General features: G+C 36.7%; 1 protein-coding gene across 1 annotated transcript in view; it reads left to right on the forward strand.

Moving 5' to 3' along the window:
- Positions 1-10,102: 10,102 nt before the first annotated feature.
- LOC131044231 (ASC1-like protein) overlaps positions 10,103-25,823 on the forward strand; it is a 66,477-nt gene continuing 50,756 nt past the window's right edge. Inside the window, exons 1-3 of the mRNA XM_057977513.2 lie at positions 10,103-10,440; positions 12,290-12,519; positions 12,653-12,808. Of these exons, the coding sequence (XP_057833496.2) occupies positions 10,327-10,440; positions 12,290-12,519; positions 12,653-12,808 (500 nt within the window). The 5' untranslated portion in view covers positions 10,103-10,326. The remainder of the gene's footprint in view (positions 10,441-12,289; positions 12,520-12,652; positions 12,809-25,823) is intronic.

Genomic DNA, 25,823 nt, shown 5'->3' on the forward strand with positions numbered 1-25,823 from the left:
TGGTCCATAACCTAGACCTATTTGTCGGTAACAACAAATATGCAAACTTGATTGTAACAATAATCAAATCACCAAAACCAAGTGTCCAAACAATATCTTCAACATAACCAAGTAATCTCCAGATGATAACGGATCATCCTTAGTGCTGGTGAACAATATAACCTACCAGTGAACTAGATACCAGTGACTGTGCATAAGTCATTGAACATGTCGATGAACATAACCAAGAATCTCCACAAGGATAAGTGTTGACAAGTGTTGACACCAATGACAAAACCAATACAACACATCCATAATACCAACAAAAATTGATGACATGAAGATGTCTTTTTAGTGAATATTCTCTCTAATATTGATAAGATATTGGATTTTTCCTTAACCTTCTTAGATATCAAAGTTTATTTTAGTAGATGAATTTAATAAGAAAGGAGACTTATCATAACTTAAAAACTTGGATAAGTAATCATGCTTGTCATTAAAAAAAAAGATAGTTCTATAGATTTGGAATATTCCCCTTAGTTTTAAAAGTAAGAGAGTATTGTGTATTGAGTTAAAGATTCCTATCTATTTAACGAATAGTAGAATCTTAAATAAGTTAAATATTTTTAAATAAGTTATGAAATAATTATTACCTAGCTACATGGTAGTGACATTATGACAACCCTGAGATGATGATGTTTCTCTATAAACGACAATATTGTGAAGTTAGTAATTATCCTATGGCCTATGTGCTAAAGATTCTCCTTTGAAATTCATTGTATGGAAAGTCAATGTTGACAACCATGCTAGTGTAATAAGTTATGCTTTTCAACTATACCTTATAACCATGCTAGTGAAAATTCAATATTGAAAACCAAGGATAAGAAGCATATCCCTCTCCATCAAGACCTTATATTTTGCTTATATAATTTCCATCTTTTCATATGCCCTCCTAAGCAAGTTATTGTAATAGAAGCCCTATGCTCTGATTCTCCCCCAACAATGATTATTCTTGAATCCTCCGACCCTAGCAAGAAGAAACATCTACATATCCCAATTGTCACTAAAATCCTCTCCTAGGTTGGTACCCATGGCACCCCCACCCATGACATTGTTGTTGAAGGCCTTTGTGACCTAAAGCAGTTGGCAACCACCTCCACTACAGGCAAAAAAAGGAAACTCAAGAAACCGACCCCATTGGTTAAAAAACCCAAGACTCACATAACCATTCAAGAAATTATCAGTGATGCAGAGGTAGATACAGGTGAAGAAGATAGTAAAAGTGGGATTGCCAAACCTAGGCACTCAAAAATATTAGCAGGGTGCACTTGTGACAAAGGGGATATAAAGAAATTGTGGATTACAAAGAAGAAATGGAGGAAGATGATGTTGCTAGTGATGGTAACACAGATAAGGAGGAAAGCTTGACCAAGTCCACTAGAAATAGTTCCATGTATATATCCAACAGTGCCAAAATTAAACCTATGGACCTGACTCAGGAGGCACTAATAGATGAAGAAGGCATTCATCAATGGGGCTAATGCGAGTACCCATGCTGACTACAAGACTACTAAATGGAATTGGAGGCCCTAAAGAAGAAAGTGATGGAGATGAAGAATAAGTTTATTAGCATATCAAGTTTCATCCTACGTGTATTGCACAACCCAACCACCTCTTTATGCTTGGTGCAAAAGAAAGTGTTGGGAAATGATGTTGGCAAAGAAGGGAACTATAAGGATCTTTTTAAGTTCCTCACCGATGACTGGAGAATTGTGCTCACTTAGCCACTGGGTGGTTGGTTTTAGATCTTTTGGTTTTTATTACATTTTGCTAAGACTCTTAATCGTTTTACTTTTAACTACTGAGCTAAGACTCTTAATTTGTTTTGTTTTGATATTGATCTATTGTTGGTGCGTTGTTAATGTTTGATTGATGCTTATTAATGTTGCCTTTGAGTTGTTAGTGTAAAGGGCCAACACCCTAGTTTTGTTGCTTTTAATATAAAAAACACAACTGATTGGTCTATTCTTATCTTCTTAGTGATAAAGTATTTGAATATTATAGTTAAGCTTGGCCCTAAGACGCAATGAAATTGTTATTTTTTAATCGGTAATTGATATTTTATATATTTCAAAAAGTAAAGATTACATCCAAAGGTTTAACAATTTTCTTCAAAATAAACATAAAACCATACACTTGAAATATTGTAATCATATCCTAGCTATCTACTGTCAAAACCTATCCATCTTATGACATACAATCATAACCAAAATGTGGGCCTTAACCCACTGTCTAACTTGCCTCTGCTACCACCTTCCTTTTTTCATCCACTGAATCAGTTAGAGTTGCATTTGGACTCACAATATTTGGTTCACAACAGCTCCCTGATGACTCCCCTCGCAGCAACATGCAGATGCATTTCATCCTCTTCGGCTTAGCCGATCACCCACGTCTACGATTTGGATGAGCTTCCTACTTATTCAATGCTCGATACTCCTTGTAGGGGCCCCATTTTGCCTGCTCCAATCTAATCTCTCTTGCCTCCACTCCATCAATGAAAACTTTCACCCCCTACATCCCAATCCGGGCTGACATTCTTCTCACCTCCTCATTACAATTTGTACTCCAAATTAGAAATGGTCACAGGGGTAGGGTGTATTCACTAAAACGCAACCAAACTCCTCTTGGACACACCAAAACCTTCATATATTAGGCCATTTCCATCAATCTTTCCAAGCCCTACAACCATTCCTTCCTTACACACCTCATCATGATCCTCAACACATTGTCCTTTAGTTTTAATTCAAGGCACCATTCCATGAACATAGAAACAATGTCTGTGTTTGTTTGGTATTTGAACTTGGCATTAAGGAACTCGTCTCCCAACACTATCTTCACCCTTCTAATGAATGTCTTGTCTTCAAACACGAAGATATTGGCCGGTCTCTCATCCATTATTCTGTCCTAGAATGCAACCTACTTCTTGGTTGACCTCAACAAAAAATTGGCTTCCATATTTCCACTCCTCTATTTTTGTTGCTCGCTAATCTTCTAAAAAACACCAACTGGAGATGGATGGGAATAATTTACAACTTTCTTGGCCAAGAACAATTTCGACCATATGACAATCTTTGGGCTTCAAACCTCCCATTGATTAGCTAGCCAGGATTTATTGCCTGAATTTAATGTGCTAAAGTGGCATTGTGTTTTGGAATGCCACCTATTTCTCTTCCAATGCTTCATTTGCATTTTTCTCCTGCCACCTCCTCCAATTGTGCCTAGATGATGCATCTAAAAAATCTCCCACATATCCTCTTAATTCATCCACTTACTCAAACTATGAGCCTCATCATGACTTTTCACATAAGAGCTTGGCCTCAAGTCTGTGATTAATGATTGTGATCAGGAAAATCACTATTCAATGCAATTTGACTTCTTGCTTCCTAACAAAATTCCATTTGTATTCTCCTTGTGCGAGGTCAATAACCATCTTGAATAGGTCATCTGCTTCCTAGTTTCCTTCCCTTTTGACATGAGATATTTTGAATTTAGGAAATTCCTTGAGATGTCTATTGATGACATGTACCATCTTGTCAATCTATTAGTGTATCGCACTCCCTTTGGCTATTGCCTGAATTATAATTTTTGAGTCACCTTCTAGATGCAGATAGCTCACCCCCATTCTCCTTGCCAATTGAATAGAGAGAAAAGCTGCATTTACTTCTGCAATTTTATTGGTTGTTGTTCCTAAGCCTTGATAGCAAGTTGCCAGTGTGGCTCCCAAGTGATCCCTGGCAACGCATTTGGCCCCAACCCATTCCAGGTTGCCTCGTGCACCTCCATCAAAGTTTATTTTAATCCAGTCTATCTCAGGTGGTACCCAAGGTTCTAGAGATCTTGTAGCCAAATTAGGATCAACCCTAGAAGGCCCATTAGGGGGCCAAGAGGCAATGAAATGTTTCTCTAAGTATAAATGAGGATTTATTAATTTAACAAAGTAATGTTCAATATTGGGCTATATGATAATTATGTCTAATTCCTAATTACTATAAAACTCTTATGGCTTGTATTAAGATATGACAATGTCCTTTAAAGAATCATTTTATTTTATCTTTTCATAAATCTATGCATTTTATATGAATGACAAAGATATGTTTATCTTTTAGAATAACTATGATTGAAGTAGAATTCAATTATTTTTAGGAATACTTGTGGATACACATAGATTGATTCACCTATATGCACTTGTGTACTCTTATATTTCCTTGTACACTTTTGTAAGATTTTATATTCATTTTTGTGTTTTCAATGTGTATTATTTGTGTGTTAGACGAGTGTCGTATATGGAACAAACAAAAGGGTAAGTTTCCAAAGAAGGGTAAGTCTCTACTTTAATTTATCTATTGATAGTCGACTCAGAAAGGTGCTTGGCCAAAGCTTATTTGATCTCTTAGCATATGCTTTCTATTTGATTGTTATGGTACACATTATCCTCCATATCATGGTGTTATTAAATTAGCATCTAAAATGTATATATGTCATGTTGCACCAAATTTCATCATGTCTACTAGTTTCAATTTGCTAGGCATTCTTGTGCAGGGTCGGGTATTCTTTATTGGAAGAATTATGGGGAAGCCTAGTGCTTCAAGTTGGGAGGTAAATTGCTTTGACAATTTTCTCATCCATGGTGTGCTCAAGAAGAGATCATGAGTCAGATGTTCCTATCAAGATTGTCAATAGCTATGTACCTTAAGTACTTTATGTACTCTTTGTATTCAACCTTAGAATCTCATTTAAAGGATATCATTTCACTATGAAATTTGCCTTGTTATTATCTTATGTACTTATACATTATGTCAAAATTTAATTTTATGTCTCTATTCTAATATACTTGAGCTAGCTGTTTTAAATGAATGTATAATTATGTGTGTTTTGTAGATTATGTTAATATACTAATGTGGAGCTCCTTAAATAAGTTTGAATATAGTTAAACATATAGACATTCACATTTATGAATGATAGAAAATATGTCATCTTAAATAATGGAAACCACAAATTAACAAACCCACGACCTTTTGAAATGAGAAAACTGCAAAACCTACATATCCAAAATAACATGAATATAAAGGACGAGATATGTTGTTTAGGAGTTTCTCGATCACTGATAGATCAACTCCACAACCAATATTCAACTAGTTGGTATTCATTTATTTATTTTATATAATTAAGGGATAAAACCACAAACCCAACATAAGCACCCCATATAGTAGTTCACATAATAGGTGTTCTTCCCATGTGACTTGGGGGCCAAAAATACCCAGCCTACATATACATCCTTTCACTACACATGAGCACGAGGTAAAAGGTAATAACCACCATATAAGAGGATAGTCACACATTGCCAAATAGAATCTCTTGGTCACCACCATGAAAGAAGAAAACACATGACCAACTCCTTAAGATTCAAGATCCACAACCATAAATTTCTTGTGCCCAACATAGATCCCATTAATAATATCCATCCAAGAGTTAGATCTTACGGCTTCCAATATCATAGATATGAAGAATAATGTTAACACATATGGAACATCCATTATAGCCCACAAACCTTTAACATTCCAAGAAAGATAAAACCCCTTCTTACAAGTCTAATGGATTTTACACTAATCTAGCTCTGATATCATATGTTAGAAAATTTCAATCTCTAATCCAGTTGTTTAACATCAAATTTAATACTAGGTGAGACACAAGGATCATAATAATACAATATATAAATCAAAATTCTCTATGCAAATATGAAACTAAGTGTTCTTAATCTTGGATTACCATAAAGAGATTTAATGCGTTTAAATTAAAAAAATAGAAGATTTACTGAACATCATTATTGCATCATATACCACAAGATTTACATGAGGAAATTCTTATGAGAAAAAAAAATCTACTAAGAGAGAGGCCAAACATGTATTAACTTTGAAAAAAAAAATTATAGTACAATCTTATTTCTATTCTCTTTGCCTCCAATCTAGCAATACCTATGTACTTACAAACAATATCAACACATCCAACTCATTATCTTGTTTTTGCAACCCATTTATCACATTCCACTCTTTAAGATATATACAGTTATATAATGTTATGCTATGTTGTATTTATCTCCATCTAAAGCACCAATTTATAGAACCACAACCAAACATGGAGCCCAAAATGGCTTTTTCATTTCCAAAATTTCTATTGCCTCGTTGAGTGTGAAAGGTCATCACAAATGCAACTTAATAGACTTTTTCGACACTCTCCCAAATGCCCAACTTGGGGAATGACAAAGAAGACATCATAGGATGTAAGAAAATCTTTTTCCTCACTCTCCTAAGTTCCCAACTTAGGAAATGCCATTATATAGAAGTTTAGAACTTAAGATTCATCCACTCTTTCCCAAGTGCCCCACTTGAATGTTAAACTTTAATTAATTATTTTTATCTTCACAAGTCACCTTTACCATTGTTAATGAGTCCCTTCTTGCTTATGGATGTGTTACAAACAATAGGTAGGATTAAATATTTTATACACTATTTTCAATAACACCCTAAGTGCCTATAGACATATTTCAAGGATGTTGGAAGCATGAAAATGGCATTAGATTTTCAAGGTATACATCTAATTTCTAACATTTTAGAAGTTCAATTGTTCTTTAAGTTTATTGATAAAATAGAAGTTTTTTAACATCCATGCATTTGAAGATAGCATACGAGATAATATAAAATCTTTTTATTTTATTTTTTTAAGTATTGATCTTTTATCATTCAATTTGATAATGAACTCCCACTCTCTCAACAATCTCATCAATAAATAAATTTTGAAAATAATTTTCCATTAAATTAGTTGTGTATTGAACTAGATGTCTATATTATAAGCTTTATAATGTAGTTTTTTTTTCTATTTCGACTAATCCAAACTTTGCAAAAAACACATTCAACCTCTCTCCCCATACCTCTTTTAGTCTTTTCCACCTACCTATTTCACACTAAAGATGATGTGAGTCATGCCTCAATTGGGAAATGAGAATCTTTGATCTCCAAGGGATATTGGCATCTAGGAATTTTGTCGATGGTTTGAAGTGGGGTTAATTTTCTCAAGGTAATGGTTCTTCTTTCTCCCTAACATATTTTTCCACATAGACTTGTGAAACTTATCTACAAAAAAAGTCTATTTATTTACCATTGTTTGGGTAAGCATTCAAGTGAATGCACCAAATTTGTTCATCCACCCATAGTTTTTCTTCATCCATGACTCATTTATTTTTCTCAAGACCTCTTTAAAGACAACATGTGACCGATAATTTTCTTACATTTGATCGTTTTTAAGATATCTTAAAGATACACCATAGCAATGGATTTTCAGGAATTACACTTATTTCAATTAGACTAATCTTTTAGGGACTAATATTTTTTACTCGAATTGGCTTATGATCACTTTTTTGGATTCTCTCTATTTGCATCAATTTGGTGTATGAAGTGTCACTAGCTCATATGCACATCTATTAAACATCATTAGAATTACTAATAACTCAACTATGATTTGAATAGTTTTTCAATCCTATAACTTTACCTCTTTGCATCTATTTTGAAGGGAAAAGAGTGTTCTCTACCCTCCTAAAGTTCCTTTTCTTTTGCACATTTTCCAACTAAGCTTGTTGTCAAAGTCAATCTCAAGATATTTATACTTTGTTACTTCCTCTAGAATACTTCATTCAAAATAAAGTTTGAATAGATTCATTTTCTTTCTATTGAAGAATATCAAGATCTTGGTCTTACCAGTATTAACTTGCATACCCACTTATTTGCAAAAGTATAATTAAAAAAAATGATTTTATAATCCTTTGTCAAACCTAGCAATTAAATATAAGATGGTCAGCATACAGGAGAAGTCTAAGAACATATTACCCTAGAAGAGCACCATTTCCACCTTCTAGATTCAACCATTCTTCGAGTTTGTCAATATAAAGGCTAAAAAGTCAAGAGATAACATACAATCTTACTTAAATCCAATGTTTCTCCTAAAACACTTTCTAATGTACCTACTTGAATTTTGAGTTTTATCTCAGCCTTTTCATAGAGCCTATGGACAACCACTCTAAATTGCAATAAGATACCAAGATCCTTCATTCTACATAACTAATTCCTAGGAACCATGTTGAAGGCATTCTTGAAATCAACAAAACAACAATAAGCTTCCTTCTAGACTTTTTCAATGAAATGCCTCAAAGTGGTTTTGTAATCAATTATTAAGTGCTTTGCTTTGAACTCTCTCTCTCTCTCTCTCACACACACACACACGCACACGCACACGCACGCGCACACACACACACACACACACACACACACACACACACACACACACACACACACACCTACTTGTTAATTTTTTGTTCAACCATACTACCAACCAACTTCACAATCAAATGATTAATTTTGATCAACAATAATTGGAAGGCTTATTGACATCACCGCTTTTTAAAAGAGGTATTGTCGAGATGGAAAATCATTCTCTTGGAAATCCATTTTAATTTAGTATATATATCTTAAATACATCTATCTAAAAAATGCCAAGAGATTTCAATTTAGAACTATTTTATTTCGTTTAAAATTATTTACATGCTACCTATTTTAAAAATATTATATTTACTATTAAATATTAATATTTTAACATATAAATGATTGTTGGATTAAAAGTAAAAGAAAATAATTTTTGTTAATACACCCACACCATTAATCTTACAACATAAAGAGCCAAGATTCCATCCCCATTTTATGTATAGGAGTGAGGATATATAAGAGAGATCATCTACTATTGGTCATTGCATTACACTCAGACAATTGATTGAGAAGGTTTGGGATGAATAGGGAGGAGAGGTGTTCTACTACTTCATTCACTTCAAGAAAGCATTTGACTCTATACCTAGAAGCAAAATATGAATTATAATGGATGGAAGAATTGGAAATTCCAAAAAAGTATAGGCATATTATTCATAGGTTGTATGTTCATGTTTAGGGCAAAATTAGGACCAAGCAAGGATTATTAAAATATTTCAGGAGTGGCATTAGAGTCAAGCGAGGTTTCTTGTTATCTCCTACATTATTTGGGTTGTACATTGACAAATTAGAGTAATGGATAGCCAAGTTTGATGGTGGGGCCGTTCACTTGACCAACTATGTAATAAAGCTGCTTTTTTATGGAGATGACCTTATTTTAATGGCAAAAACAACACATGATTTGAGGGAACACGAATTTTTTTTAGAATTATTTTGCTAAGAGGTGAGGATGTAGGTTAACACTAGCAAAACTAAGGTCATGATATTTACCTTGAAGAGAAAGAAGGTTCATATGGAATTTGTCTTCAAGGAAACCCTTGTAAGTGGTTAATGATTATGAATATCTTGGCCTTGATTTTTGTATTAAGATCATCAGGGAGACATGTAGAACAAAAAGGATACAAGGAGGATAAAAAATCTTATACTCATTACAAAATAGATGCAAAAGAGTTGAATTATGGGATTGGAAAACTAAGAAAGGTCTTCTTGGGTTGCTAGTGGTATGGAAGGTGTTATATGGGTGTGAAGTTTGGGGCAACACCACATCAACAATGAAGTGGATACAAATAAAGAGATTACAAAAACATCTAATCACAAGTCACCTCAAAATAAAATTATTTTTTCCCTATGAGATTGCCCTGGCTAAAGTTAGTGCCTTTCTTGTGGAGGCGTCGACTATGATTCGATTGCTAAGTTACTCAAAGAGGCTAGAGAACATAGAGCTACCCATCGACCCAAAATGACAACAAAATATAAAATGGACAAAAGGAAGACCTTGGAAATGAAACATAATGACAAGTGGATGAATAAGTTGGGTATTAGCATAAAAGAGCGCTTGAATAACAATGAGACAATAAAAATGTATGTACAAAAGAAAAATCAAAGAAAGCATGTGGATATGAGAACTTGAGAAAAAAATGGAATACTATATCAAACTTTTCAATCCTACACATGACCATGCACAAAAGAATAATTTAGGAGAAAATTAAAATCACTCATTTAAGATGCATGCAATAAATATTTCATTATTTAGTCGTACATATATGTAATATACCCTGGTTGCTTTCGACGAGGGCACTGTACTGTAAAAACAAAAAAACTAATTTAAGAATGAAGGAGGCGAGGGAAGACTATATTTTAGTCTTGTAGTCGTAGATCAAATTCATAAATCATGTCCTCTGGGTGTGCTATAAACACTAGAGTGCGGCTGGCCTAAAAAGTTCAGACTGCAACTTCCCTATTGAAATTTTGAACAGCAAGCATGATCAATTGGGAATTTGAGGCTTATCCCGTCATGGGCGACCTTGCCCTGGTGCCCATCATGGCTCTTATGTTCCCAATTGTACGCTTTTTACTTGACAGATTAATACTAGAGGTAATCGTAAATGGTTAACCCTCACAGTTTATATTTCTATTTTGTTAGGATTCGTCAACTAATTAACTGTAAGCTGAAAATAAAGAATGATCAAATCCGATGCTGGATAATTTGAGGCTTACTATGGATTTAGTTCTTTCCAAAATTCCACAAGAAGCTGAGGGGACCTGCCGTGACCCAAAACTGCCAAATGCATAAAGTCACATTTATATGTTTTGACATTTTTTGAGTCCATTGGAGTATTTATGGAAACCCTTATACCCTAATTAGAATGTAATAGGTTAAATCTTAAACCTTCTTTTTTTGAGAATTTACCTGCTCCTCAGTCCATGGGACTCAAACGGATGGCCCCAAGCACGCATGGCGTGGACTTCTAATTCTTTTTATCACATGGGTTGGAAACTGTGTTTTGAGCTTCTGGAGATTCTGTTTGTACGCGTGTAGTGAATATTATCCTTTAGTAGTTGTTTCCAATTTTCGTTAGTCTAAATTATGTTGGGTTGTATTTTCATCATGTAGGGCTATGACAGATCTCAGCCATAAGTTTTTTATTTTTATCAGGTGAAGGCCTGTTAAATATTGGTCTGCTGGCCTCGTTACTTAAATACAATAATCCTTCGTTCAGAATTTTTAACACACTTTCACACCCCCATTGGATCACTGAATCATGAGAAGTCGACTCCGCCATCAATCTACATCAAGCTGCATTAGAATGGGACGAATCTGTCGTGTAAACCTTAGTTACTGTGCTGATAATTCCCCCAACTTGGAGCTCAACAGGCAACGGATGGCCATAAGTTATTGGTAGTTACTGAAAATTCTTGCAAAACGGGAATAGAAATTAGGATCAGCAAAATTAAGTTTTGCTTACCAATAATAAAAACTAAATTAAGCCAGAAACATTTAGATTGATGTCAATCCCAATTCATGGCAAATTATTGGCATTCCAACTATTATTGAACGTTTCAATATTAATGTTTTATCGACCTATAAAGCTGTATACAATGAGAGATCAAGATTCAGCTATTAAAGAAGAGTGATTCGCTGATTATATATTATCTACAGAAAAGCTGAACTTTGAATGAGCTTCCAAAATCATCTGTGGGAGTCAGTCGATTTGTAGCCATAAATAGGAAGTGGTGATGAAAAAATTAATATAAAGTAACTCTCTCCTATTTGATGGTATTATATGCTTTAAAATTGGTAGTTAGTGAGGTTAAAGTCTTAATAGGTCCTTGATCTGCTGGTGAAGTTGAATGGTTTTAATGAGTCTACCAGGGATCAAGTCTTGTTGAGTGCAAGGCTCAGAAATCATAAGAGATGAGGCCTTTGGACAAATTTGGTGGAATAGATAACCCTCAGTCTTTGGCTCTAAGCTCGTGCTCCTGTATCATGTTGCCGTCAAAAAAGAAAAAAAATCTCTGCCATTTTTTTTGGGTTACTGTTAAGAAAGAATCCGTGATTTCCAAATCTCTCTTTTGAAAAAAGGTCAAATATGCACAGTTTCAAAACTTAGATAGGCTTATGAGTAATTTGTATTGTGATGGGGACACCATGATAAAAGCAATATTGTGTTATTCTTCATTAATAATTAAACTAGTAATAACAATTTTTTATGCCGTTGGTAGGGAATTTGCTTATCTTGCAATCTGAACTAGATTTTTTCATCTTGATGTAGGAATGAAACATAAAAATGCAAATTAGGATCTTAACCAGTTTCTCCAAGAAAAGTTGACTTACCCTTGAATTATTTGGAAGATTTTCAACATGCTCCTTATTAAGGAAATGATTTGCATGGTATCAAGTTTTTATGTCTATCTGAGACACAAGTCGGTGGATATTGTCACAGAGAATAGGTAAACTGCTTCTACTGGGTCCTTCTGAAGGTTCAGATCAGCGTGAACAAAAGAAGTGGAAGAAACGAAATGGAAAGTTTAAAGAGTCTGCTTGGAAATGCTTATATTTCTTGTCAGCAGAGCTTTTTGGATTAGCTGTTCTTTACAACGAGTCATGGTTCACAGATACACAAAAATTTTGGGTTGGTCCTGGCGATCAGGTGTGGCCTGATCAAAAAGTGAAGTAAGTTGTACTATTCTGAACAAAAACACTTGAAAATCAAGGTTTCAAAAGTTGACGGCACTGCGAGCATGGCTACAGTTGCAATTACCTTAGATTTGATCTGATTGTTATCGTAAAATGAAATGTTTGGCAGGACAAAATTAAAGATATTATATATGTATGCAGCGGGTTTCTTTACGTACAGTTTTTTTGCTACATTTTTTTGGGAGACAAGGAGATCAGACTTTCTGGTAACCGCAATGCATCATGTTGCAACCGTAGTTCTCATTACATTATCATACATGCTAAGGTTTGTGACTGAGGCTTCTTTTGCTGTAATATGTTTTACATCTTTCATGGTTTGCTTCCTTGCATTCTATGTTTTCTTCAGGGAAAAAAATCACATGCATAACTTTGTGTGCTTACAGAGGATGAAATCCTTCTACGGTTTATCTGATAACAAATATCAATGTCATGTACAATGATGTGGATTAGCCTTTAATGTAAGAAACCAATATCCGTATCACTCAGCTTTGTAAAAGTGTTGTGTTGTTGAGTATTGCACTGATTTAGATTTTGACATTTTGCAGAGATTTTCTTCTAGGTTACAGGTTTGTTCAAGATTCTTGCTTAGTTGCTAATTGCTACCTTACTGGGCTGTTTGTGTCTAGTAAAGTGATCAGCAGAATAATATCCAGATAAAATGTTGTATGCATACATGCACTCAAGTTTGATTTTTGAAAAGTAATTCCTTTGATGTCTTTACATAATATTAGGGTGATATGCTCTGATTAATAAAATCAATATGTAGGACAAACTAGATATTCAATTCCAAGAAAAAGCTAGAAAAAAAGTTCCTAATCCAGAGCCCAGGTGCAATCTGGGGAACAACACACTGAATTTGCAGAAATTTAATGTATTATAGATAGAAGCAGTTTACAGCTACAAGTGAACAAATTGGACCGTATAGACAGGAAACAGAAGAAATGCAAATGAGAAACAGGAAATGATACCAATGATGCAAAAACAAACAGTAGATGTGGAGTTTTCACTCAGGACTGCGTTAACTGAAAGTTCAATACTTACATACTACAGATCATAGTAGGAAAACCCACCAGGTCTCACGAGTCAAAATCTGAAATGTGCTGGATTGTCTAGACTTGTGTGCCGAGTCTCTATCAAGACTATCAAAAAACTTGATGAATTTCAGGCATGGACTATCGTGTAAAAACTTGATGAATTTCAGGCATGGACTATCGTGTGTCAATAAAGAAAAAACTATAGTGTTTAAACATTGTGATGATTCATTTTTGCCCATTTGGTCATTGAGAGTTTCAAATTGAGCTGAGTGATTAGAAGTCACTTTTGAAAATTGAATTGAGTTTGGAGTGCTGTAAGAACCCTGCTGGTTCTAACTCTCCTAAATTACTATTGCTGATGTGTTTTTGACTTTTCAAGGTTTTTGAACAATTTTAAAGCAAAAAATAACATGTGCCAGGCAAAAAATTGCACATAGAACCAAAAAAATTTGAAATTGAGAGCAACTGCAACTATATTATGAATAAGATAACTGCTCCAATAAATTCTGCTGCTAATTGCATACCCGTAGGTCTTTAGCTTATTTTAAATGAAGAATTTTGGTGTTTGCCAGCGAAAACTGGGAAACTAACCAAAATTGGTGTACAAGTCCAGAATGTGATTTCTCTGAGCCAGAAAGTTGATGGAATAGCCTGAATAGGCTAGTCGTTGGGAACTATGCACTCAAAATGCAAATTAAGGAGGCGTTTCAACCTCCAGCCAAAAAATGTCCTTCCTAGAACCCCCATGTGGCAAGCTGAAAGTATACGGCCAGCAAGGGAGAAGTGTACTGCCTTCATTGAATTCAAAATGCTGCTAATGAGGCATCTAACCTATATTGCCTCCTTCCTTATTCCAAAATTGTAAATAATTGAAGAAATAAACCACTGGTGAAGCACATAAAGACTTCTGAATGAAGCCCTCTTAGTTTGTAATAGTTCAGCTGATCTTTCACAACCTCAGAATCACAAATCCATGAAGAATGAACGTTCTTCAATAGCAAACCCCTTGAAACCCTTGTCTCAGACAATCCACAAAGAAATAATCAAGCAATGTCAAATGATCAATAATAGAGGTTGAATTGCTTGCTTTGCCTTTATAAACCCAAAAAGGTATAATTCTCAAGAAAGTATACCCTATTGCAATTTTAAATACATTAAAATGTATTTAACTTACTTTTCCATAGTTAAAATTCATCTTAGGGCGTACTTTATGATTTAAGTGATTTAAAATCACTTTATAACATTTAAGTGGTTTAATATTTTATAAAGTCACTTTATGACTTTATAATATTCATATAAAGTTAATTTAATAGCTTAATTTAAGTATCTTTGAAAAGGCTTCGGGACAGGTGGTTAATAGAGCGAAGAGTTTCATTTTTTTCTTCAATACTCCTGAGGCAAGACAAAAGAAGATTGCTGATATTCTTGGTTGTAAGATTGGGTCGCTCCCCTCTACCTATTTAGGTCTTCCTCTTGGTTCTAAACCTTCTGATTCCTTTTGGCTTTCCTTGATTGATCGATTCAATAGGAAATTGGCGGGATGGAAGGGTGCCCTTCTCAGTCAGGCAAGGAAAATTCAGTTGCTTAAGGCCACGCTACAAAACCTTCTTGTTTATTTCCTCAACTTGTTCAAGATTCCTTCAAAGTTCACGGAGATTATCGAAAAAATTCAAAAAAGATTTTTTTGGTTAGGGGTGGAGGAAAGGAAAAGAATCCCTCTTTTGGCGTGGGAGCATGTTCGTAAACCTAGAAAATATGGGGGTCTGGGGATCAAGAGTATCAAGTCTTTTAATTCTGCTCTCTTGGCTAAACAAGTGTGGAGGACTTATGATTGCAGGAGAGAATGGAATACTATTTGGCATAACAAATATCTCTTCAATATTCATTCTTTTCAGGATTTCCTGAACTCCTCTCATATCCCTACTGGATCACATCTTTGGAATAACATTATCAAGGCCAGGGATGTTGCCAATTGTGGAGCTTACCAGAAGGTTGGAAATGGGAGGAGTATCCGGTTTTGGGATGATTGCTGGATTGGTAAGAGGCTGCTGGCCCTAGATCCTCAGCTGGGGGCTTTTAGAGATGTTTGTATTGCTTCTTTTCGGTCGATGGTGGTGGACTATTGGGTTGATGGCACATGGGTGAATCTCTCTGTTATTCATCCATCTCTTGCCCAGTTGCAGGTTTCTCTAAACTCCTTTGGGTTGGAGAATAGCTCTGAAAATGAATTGATATGGAGGTTTTCCTCTACTGGTAAATTCTCTGTTGTTTCTGCGGATTGCTGTGATGATCCTCCTATTCCATGGTGGTCTAAAGTCTCGATGAAGCACTTAATACCTAAGATTAATATGTTTTTTCGGCTTCTCTTTTTGAATAAAATCCTAATCACTGATAATCTGTGCAAGAGGGGCTTCTCTATACCTAATAGATGTTATTTGTGCCTGAAGGAAGCTGAATCCATTGATCATATTTTTCTGCACTATGATTATACAATGGAAGTTTGGAGTCAAGTTCTTTAGAGATGGGATCTCTATTGGGTCTTTCCTGGGGCGGTTAGGGAGCTTGTTGACCAATGGAGGAGGGCGCCTACTAGAAATTATTTGTTAAAAAAAATATGGTCCTTTGTGTTTCTTCATGTGGCGTGGGGTTTATGGAAGGAGTGAAATAATCGAATCTTCAGGGAGATCTATCTTCAACTTGAGATTGTTTTCAGGAAAATTCATAGAGCCATAATTGATAACATCTCTATTGTCAGTTTAAAGTGTAAGATTCAGAGCAGCGATATTAAAGACTATGAGATCAGCGTTGCCAGGGCTTCGGAAATTGATTGTGTTATGTCTCAGTTTGTTGAGTCCAATCCTAATATTAGACCTAATCTTGGTTGGAGAAATCCTCCTCATGGTTGGGCCAAAATTAATTTTGATGGGGCGGCCAAAGGTAACCTTGGACCGACAGGATGTGGGGGAGTGCTGCGTGATCATAATGGCAACTTTCTTTTAGCGATGGCGCTCTCGTTGGGAACACAAACTAACCATCTTGCTTAAGCCATTGGAGCCTATAACAGCCTCACTCTTGCTAGACAACACAATTTCAAATGTGTTTGGTTGGAGGGAGATCCCAAAAATATCATAAACTATCTAAGGGGTACTTCCAAACCCTCCTGGAATCTTGAAATCTGGATTAAAAAATCAAGGGATATCATTAAAACTTTTGATAAATGTTTCATATCCCATACATATAGGGAGTCTAATGCCGTGGCCGACTACCTTGCAAATAAAGGGGTTATTAGCAAAAGTCAGTTGAGTTGGACTAATGGAGACAAGCTGGAGGCTGATCTATTCATGCTTATTCTTCATGATAGAGGTCGAGGCAGAGATATTAATGATAATTTGTGCCATCATGACTAGTAGTGAATCTAGAAAGATCGGTTCCTTTCCGATTTTGGCATGTGGACAAAGAGGACAAAATAATAAGTGTGGAGTTATTTCACATGCTTTGTGGGTGTATATTGGTATTTTGTGGGCTCTGTTAGTCAATTTGCAAGTTGTGAGTGTTGCTATTCACAGAGAGAAGCTGAGAATGGGGGGCGCTAGGAAGAGAACCGAGCCACCAAATTGTGTGCAGTTGAAGAAAAAGCAGAAGCTTTGGGGGCTTCTGAAGAAAGGGGGTTTTACCCCTTACATTGAAAGGCTGAAGGGTTCTAACAGGAATGTTACCAACTATTTTGCCAAGCACTGGAAAGACGGGAATATTATTCTCCATGGGTGGAAGGTGTTGGTTGACGAGAGCCTCATTGCCCAAGTCACTGGCCTATCGACTGAGGGGATGAAGTTTTATAGAGATGGGATTTATACTGAGCAGGCTGTGTAGAACTTCCCAAAGATTGAAGAAGAGAGAGCCAAGCTCGTGAAGAAGATTGCTAACTACTACGATATTTCTGTGATCAAGAGCTTTTGGGCGAAACTACTTAAGGTAATCATGGAGTATCTTACCCTAGATGGTCGTTTCTCTAGAATTTATGGACATCATTTTGTTATTATGAACCATTTTCGTTATGGGGTCAAGATTTCCTTTCCGTTCTATCTTATGTCTGCTTTAAGGGCCAATTTCAAAGACCAAGAGAATAACCCTTCCAAATTCCCTATACTTCATGAAGGGCTTTTAGTCCTGATTGATTCCCACTTCCGTGCCCTTCTTGCCCCGAATGTTTCTATTCAAACCTCCTCCGAGGATGCCACTAGTGCTAGAGAGTCAGGTGGTGAGGACTTTGACTCGGATTCTGAAACTGAGTCTACTCCCCCTCTTAAAAAAGCTAAGACTGAAAAGATCCCAATGGCCAAGTTTCCTATGGGAAAAGGTAGAAAAGGGTAGAAGAAAGTTGTGATTTCTTCTTCCTCTACTTCAGCAACTAAGGATACCCCTGTTTCCAGTGGCCATAAAGGTAACCCTGAGGTTTCTATGGGTGAGAAGGAGGGCAGTACGGGTCAAAACCCCCAGTCTCCCCTTGAGCTCAATGATAAGAAGGAGGACTGTGAGGATGTGCTAGGGATGGCAAGGGAACATGCCATTGATAACTTTAGTATGTCTAAGTGGCCGTTTCATGAGTTGAAAGAGGTTAGACTTAATCAAAGGGCACTGGGAAGCAAAATGGAGGCCATCCCTGTGGGTAATATTCAAGGCAATCAAAAAGAGGCTGAGCAGTGGTTGGAGGAGGAGAAAAAGTCGGTGTTGGAGTGCATTCAAAGGGCTGGAGAAGGTATTGACCAAATGAAAAAAGGGTTTGAGGACAGAATCTTCAAGATGGAAGTTGGCTATGTGAAAATCCAGGCTACCCTTAAGACTATTATGTCTAGCAGCCATAAGATTGACAAGCAAACTGCTGATGCCATGAATGCAATGGTAAACAACTTTGATAGAATGCAGCAGGACAAAACTGTTGTTACCATTGGAGATGATATTGATGTGATCCAGGATGATGAAGGACCCAGTAAGAGGACGCAGGGCAATATGAAGGAGAAAGTGGCCACTTAGAACGAGGATTGCAAAGAAATTAAGGCTGTAGCTGAAAAGATGAGTACCCTGGAGGTGGAGGTGCTGAAACCCCCAAGAGCCTCATGTAGCTGGTCTGTTGGTTCTGTTTGTTTGTGCGTTTGGTCTTTTTGCTGGCTTTTTGCTGCCCCTCTAGGCTTTTGTTGTCTTTTTGGCTGCTATTTGTAATGTTCTATACTTCGCAGCCTGTCTTGTTTTGGATACTTTTTTTGCTTTGATTCTAAATCTTTTAGAATCCATTTTGTAAAGGGTTTCAGGGCCCCTTCAAAACTGGTTTTTGCCATAATCCAAAACTTAACTACTAAAATATTAATATCTCCCTCAATATTCAGTCTTTTGACGTGCCGTCTGAAGCTGGAGTCAACATTGATAACCCCCATGTGTCCTGACTAAAAATAGCAGTACTGCCAGATTGACTTACCATAAATAGTAAGTCCCTCAACTGAGTCCACACACTGACTGCAAAGGCCTTGGAACCGAACCCAAGACTAAATTGAATAAGTGGAACTGTCATTGAGACTCTCTATCCAAACATCTTAGCACACTGAACATGTTGCAATGCTCAACTGTAAACCTTGTCTGGAATCTCGACGCAGCCACATAATCCCAAACTCTACACTCAATGCTTAGCTGAATGTCGGGATCCCAAATCACTCTGTAGAGTACTCCATCCAAACCATGTGGCATCAACATGATACTATTGTATAGTGCAACTAAGTCAACCCCAACAGAAGGAAGAAGCAATAGCTGGAACAATCCTTGGATCCCATAGCCAGTATGGAAGTCTGCCATGAGAAACACTCCCAGACCTCCGCTGCTCAAATATGTTCTCAACTTCACCATGCCAGAAGTGGTCAAGCCAACGAATGGGACTCCTCCAAATAGTAGTGCTAAACCCGTCGCTACTCAGGTCCCAATGCAAACCAAATTCACATCCATATGCTATGTGGAGACAGGAATAACTGGAGGTATTTGCATCATCACAACTATCTCCATACTTTACTGAACTCCCATGGATGCACTGACTCTGCAAGTAATCCAACTTGCAGCTATCGATCCCATCTACCAAAGATGGTGAATACCCATCCCACAACGGATGGTATAATATCAGAACCAATCCACACCGATGTATCATCAAGTCCTTTGTGTGTGGATCAAAATAAAAATGATGAGTGTTCCCCACTATGTAATTACGGTAAAAGGCTTGAACCTCCGTCAATGGCTCATCATTAGCAATACTTGCGGTGGATGTAACTACAAGAGAACTTGGTGCAGCATGTGGTTCTCTGCTGCTCTCAATAGATGCACTCATCCCATCTGTGTCAACTACACTTGTAACTATGATAGGTGTAGCCACATCCTCAACCTGCTCACAACCATAATCCATGGATATAAGATCATCACCAACTGCCACTGTAGAAGATTGTATTGTATTTGTAGCTAGTGAAGACTGTGCCAAACTCAATTCCATGGTAAACTCTTCTAACCGTGACTGGGACTCCTAAAGGGCCAATTGGGTGCTCTCTATGAATTCGTAGTCACCTCAAGCTCATGAGTGAGCTCGTCAACCTCCTCTTCCTTTCCCTTCAGTGCATCGTAGCAAATACAATTTCACTTGAGAAGAAAGTCCCTATCAGCAAGTAGCTGCAAGTAATTACGTTTCATTATCCCAATGGCTTCTCGTAGTGAATGGAACTCTGCTAGGGAAAGGCCACTATCACCATGCTCATCTGACATAGGAGTACCCCAACCAAACGTGGCCAATATCTGACGAGCAACATCAAAGTGCTCTAAGACTGTGGCAGTCATACCATTATTAACCTTAAGTTGCCCAACCAAATGACGAGGACCCTGAAACTTATAACTCCCATGCAAGTGTTCTGACCCAAAATCTGCATTGTGATATGAGGCTGTATCAACATCACTCATCTCATGATAACTAACATCATGTGTGCTATCATCAATGCACACATCAACAACTAAGGTACTGGTGCTATGCACCTCAAAAGATGGCTCAATTGGTAAGGTAGAAGCTGCTGATATGACAATATCTTCACACACTTCCATTTCCAATATAACCTCATGTCTATCCAACTCATGATACTGGGATCCCATATCAACATATGAACCTTCTAGCTTGTTTTCTAAGGTCTGATCTGAAAAATTCAGACTCACCATGACATGAATCCACATTACACATTGCACCATTAGTACCCAAATCTTGAGTACCTTCATGTGACAACTTAATAGAAGCATCTTGCATATGGGTAGTCACTGCTGTCTCATGCTGATGCAAAATTTCATCACTGCTGTCATGTAGATCAGAACTGTTAGGGGTCAATATTTTCATGCAATCTTCATTTTTGACACTGGTATCATGAGTACCAAAACTTAAGGTCACTACCACAACACTTTCTGAACTTGCCATGACTTTCAAATCATCATTACGCTCAAATGGAAAACTGCTGTCATAAAGATCAGATTTGTTATCATGACTGATAACAACTTCTTGAGCACTAATAATGTCAACATTCTCTTCAAAACTCACCTTCTTTTCCATTATTTCCTTTGTACTGATAAGATTATTTGAATTAGTGTTTGCTTTCTTTTTCTTTGCAAACAAGGAATCCATTATTTCTGGATGTTGTAAAAACCTTGTTAAATTCCTATCATAGTTTTGAAAGGCCTGCATGAGCTCTGACATGATCTCCTGTATAGACTTCATTTTACCCATGACTAAAACAATGCAAGAGTGCGGGTCACTCAAATGTCAATCGTGTGAGCTCACTGATTCCCAATGATATCTCTTCAAATTGATCCTGGTTTCCTTGTAAACTAGGCCTCTGGCATGTGTAAAACCTAGGAGGCCCAAACTGATGCTGATACATAAAGAACATCTAATCCTCCAGGAAGGTAGGATCAGAGCTCTGATACCACTGTAAGAACCCTGCCGGTTCTAACTCTCTTGAATTACTATTGCTGATGTGTTTTTGACTTTTCAAGGTTTTTGAACAATTTTAAAGCAAAAAATAACACACGTGCCAGGCAAAAATTGCACATAGAACCAAATAGAAATGAAATTGAGAGCAACTGCAACTATATTATGAATAAGATAACTGCTACAAATTCTACTGCTAATTGCATACCCGAGGTCCTTAGCTTATTTTAAATGAAGAATTCTAGTGTTTGCTAGCCAAAGCTGGGAAACTAACCAAAATTGGTGTACAAGTCCAGAATGTGATTTCTTTGAGCCAAAAAGTTGATGGAATAGCCTGAAAAGGCTAGGCGTTGGGAACTGTGCACTCAGAATGCAAATTAGGGAGGCGTTTCAACCTCCAGCCAAAAAATGTCCTTCTTGGAACCCCCATGTGGCAAGCTGAAAGTGTATGGCCAGCAAAGGAGAAGTGTACTGTTGCCTTCATTGAATTCAAAATGCTGCTAATGAGGCGTCTAACTTGTATTGCCTCCTTCCTTATTTTAAAACTATAAATAATTGAAGAAATAAACCCCCTGAAACCCGTGTCTCAGACAATCCACAAAGAAATAATCAAGCAATGTCAAATAATCAATAATAGAGGTTGAATTGCTTGCTTTGCCTTTATAAACCCAAAAAGGCATAATTCTCAAGAAAGTACGCCCTATTGCAATTTTAAATACATAAAAATGTATTTAACTTACTTTTCCATAGTTAAAATTCATCTTAGGCGTACTTTATGATTTAAGTGATTTAAAATGACTTTATAACATTTAAGTGGCTTTAATCTTTTATAAAGTCACTTTATGACTTTATAATATTCATATAAAGTTAATTTAATACCTTAACCACTAAAATATTAATATCTCTCTCAATATTCAGTCTTTTGACGTGCCGTCTGAAGCTGGAGTCAACACTGAATAACCCTCATGTGTCCAGGTGCCCTGACTAAAAATAGCACTACTGCCAATTTGACTTACCATAAATAGTAAGTTCCTCAACTGAGTCCACACACTGACTGCAAAGGCCCCGAAACTGAACTCAAGACTGAACTGAAGAAGTGGAACTGTCATTGAGACTCTCTATCCAAACATGTTGGCCTACAAGAGTCAAAATAATAGGCTAATCCCTCGAACTCTGATGCTCACAAAAATGGGGACATTACAAGTGCATTTCTGTAATTATGTCTTTTTCTATTTGGTTGAGTTTTGTCGAGTCCCGAGTATGAGTAAAAAATTTGGGCTGCTTATTCTGTGCCAAAGTTAGAGTTTTCCACTGTGCTACAGATATCTACAATTATGGATGCCGAATTTAGAAACAAATGTAGGATAGAGCTCATAGAGCACTGGTATGGACTTAAATGTCACATTTATGTGTAATTCCCTGGCAAGGAAGATGGGAATGTCCTGGGTAAGACAAAATGGTTCATCTGCCCTAGCATGAGCTGTTGGTGCCACTGTTGGTTCGTCTGCTCTGACAGTGTTGGTAGCTTCAACAATTTGCTGGGAAGGCTAGTTTAGTGCCAATGTATGTTGCTGCCCAAAGATTGCTAATAATAAATTTTATCCAAGCTGAAGTACAATTTTTTTTTTAATTATGTGATTTAACATATAACTCTCATGGCAAATTACATTTTCCATCCAAAGAAAGCTATGGTAAATGTTGCCATGGTTTTTAGCCCCTATTCCCAAGACCATCATTTTGCTCAATAATTGGCTTAATTAATATTTGGAAGTCTTAAAGGTCATTGAGTAATGTCATTTTGCCTTAAACACCCCTTGGAAATCTTAACACTTTGTCATTTTATGCTTGGTCTGGTTTTACCTTTGGTTTTGAAACCACCATCGGGCCTCGATGGGGTTCTCACAACCAGTTCGAGCTCCGATGAGGTTAAGTCTAAGCAACGATCCTTTGTTTTAAAAGTTTAAGTCTTTGTTTTCAGCCTCCATCCAAACTTAATGTTGGGACCTAACAGGGTTCTCACAACCTGTCTTGGGCCCAACGAGTCTTTTTTTTCTTCATAGCTTTTCAAAATGTTCATAAGAGTCTTTTTCTTCATAGGTGTTGGGAAAAATATACGTAGTGACAACCTTGTTGGGAGCTGCCGGGATTCTCACAACTTGACATTTTCCCGAAAGGATATTTTTTCCTTTAAAAGATAAAGCTTCAAAGATAAAAAGGAAAGAGAGAGAGAAGAAGAAGAAAGTTGTTTTCAAAATGTAATGTTCCCTTTTTGAAATAGGATTTAATAATATATAATAATAATAAAATTAAAATATAAGAGAATATAAATAAAACTTAAATTAAAATATAAAAGAATTAAATTAAAATATAATTAATATTTAATTAAGTTTAATGAATGGTCAAGAGGTATGAAATGAAAAGTTGTGACTCCCTCAAACATGAGAAATAAAAGGGAGAAGAGAACTTCATTTGGAAGGGGAGAAGGAGAAAGAGAGAAAGAAGGGAGCATGGGAACTAAGGAAGGATTAATGGAAGAAGAAAGGAATGAGAATAATCGATGAAGGGTTGTGACTCTTTCAAAGGGTGCTAATGATGAAAGGTTGTCTCTCTTTCAAAGGGCATAAATTATGAAGGGTTGTACTATTTCAAAGGAGAGAAATTGTGAGAGGTTGTGTCTCTTGCCAAAGGGCATACATGATGAAGAGGCGTGACTTCTCCCTCACATTGGAAGATATAAAGGGAAGAAGGTTCATTTGAGGAAGAGATGCAAGGGAGATCAGTTTGAAGAATAATATATTATTCTAAAGGCAGCAATGAAAAGTGGTGTCTCAATTCTTATGGAAGGTGGTGTCTCAAACCCTATGAAAGATGGTGACTTTTTTTACCAATAAAGGAGAGATCATTCCAAGCATTCAATGATCGCTTATCAATCAAATATAAGTTGGAGGAAGTAAGTTAGAGAGATGTGGTTTACTGACTCCCTCAAACTAAGTACACCACCCCAAGAGATGGATCTAGTCCTGGTTGGACGCTCCTACCTCTTGTGGGCCAAGTAATGAATTGATTACCCCAAGAGATGGATCTAGTCATGGTTGGATGTTCTTGCCTCTTGTGGGCCAATTTATGAATTGATTACCCCAATAGATGGATCTCGTCCTAGTTGGATGTTCTTGCCTCTTGTGGGCTAAGTGATGAATTGATTACCCTAAGAGATGGATCTGGTCCTAGTTGGACATTCTTGCCTCTTGTGGGCCAAGTGACAAAATGATTACCCCAAGAGATGGATCTGGTCTTGGTTGGACGTTTTTGGCTCTTGTGGGCCAAGTGATGAATTGATTGCAGCAAGAGATGGATTTGGTCCTAGTTGGACATTCCTGCCTCTTGTGGGCCAAGTGATGAATTGATTACCCTAAGGGATGGAATTGGTCATAGTTGGATGTTCTTGCCTCTTGTTGGATGTGACTTGCTTTTGGGCTTAGCTGGGTTGGGCAATTTATTGGTGCCCTTATGATTTCCCTATCGAACGATGCAATGATTGGTTATAGAATGGTTAGCTAATCATAATGCTTTTTGTAATTTGTCTGCTCACTAACTGAAGTAATTGCTCATTAATTCTTAAACTATTAATGTTAATTTGAGATCACCATATCATATTATTGTTGGAAATGTTGTTTCCTTGTATAACAGGTTGATTTCAGTTTGGTGACATTACACAAAAGTGAGCAAAAGTGACGAGTTTTGATACTCATGACGGGTGTCGACAAGGTTTCCACAACCTTGTTAGGCCCCATCAAGAAACTCAAAATCAAAGAGAAATTTGGAGAAAAGAGAAAAATAGAAAAAGAAAAGATGAAGATAGAATGCACAAAAAGAAGGGAAAGAAATGGCTTAAAGGCGAAAGACTCCAAGGTTGCGACAACCTTGTTGGATGTCGACAAGGTTCTCACAACCTAGTTGGTAGCCGATATGTGATCCAAATCTTAAGTTTTTAAAGCTTCTTGAAATGAAGGAAAACGTGAGAAGAAGAATAAGCAAGGTAGAGAAAGACACTTCAGTGAGAAAAAGGGCATTATAGAAACATAATTGTTAAGGAGTCATTTGCAGCACCAAAGAAAGGCAAGGCCCAACTGCCTAAAACCATAGACAAGTCTCATTTCAAAGGAGAGATCGTTGACATCATAATACTTCTACATAGGGTGAGGGGCAATATGAACGCCCGTGATTTTGAGGATTTGATGTTTTCCTTTGTGTAGATCATA

Source organism: Cryptomeria japonica, chromosome 6 (genome assembly GCF_030272615.1).
Source record: "Cryptomeria japonica chromosome 6, Sugi_1.0, whole genome shotgun sequence".
Classification (NCBI taxonomy): domain Eukaryota; kingdom Viridiplantae; phylum Streptophyta; class Pinopsida; order Cupressales; family Cupressaceae; genus Cryptomeria; species Cryptomeria japonica.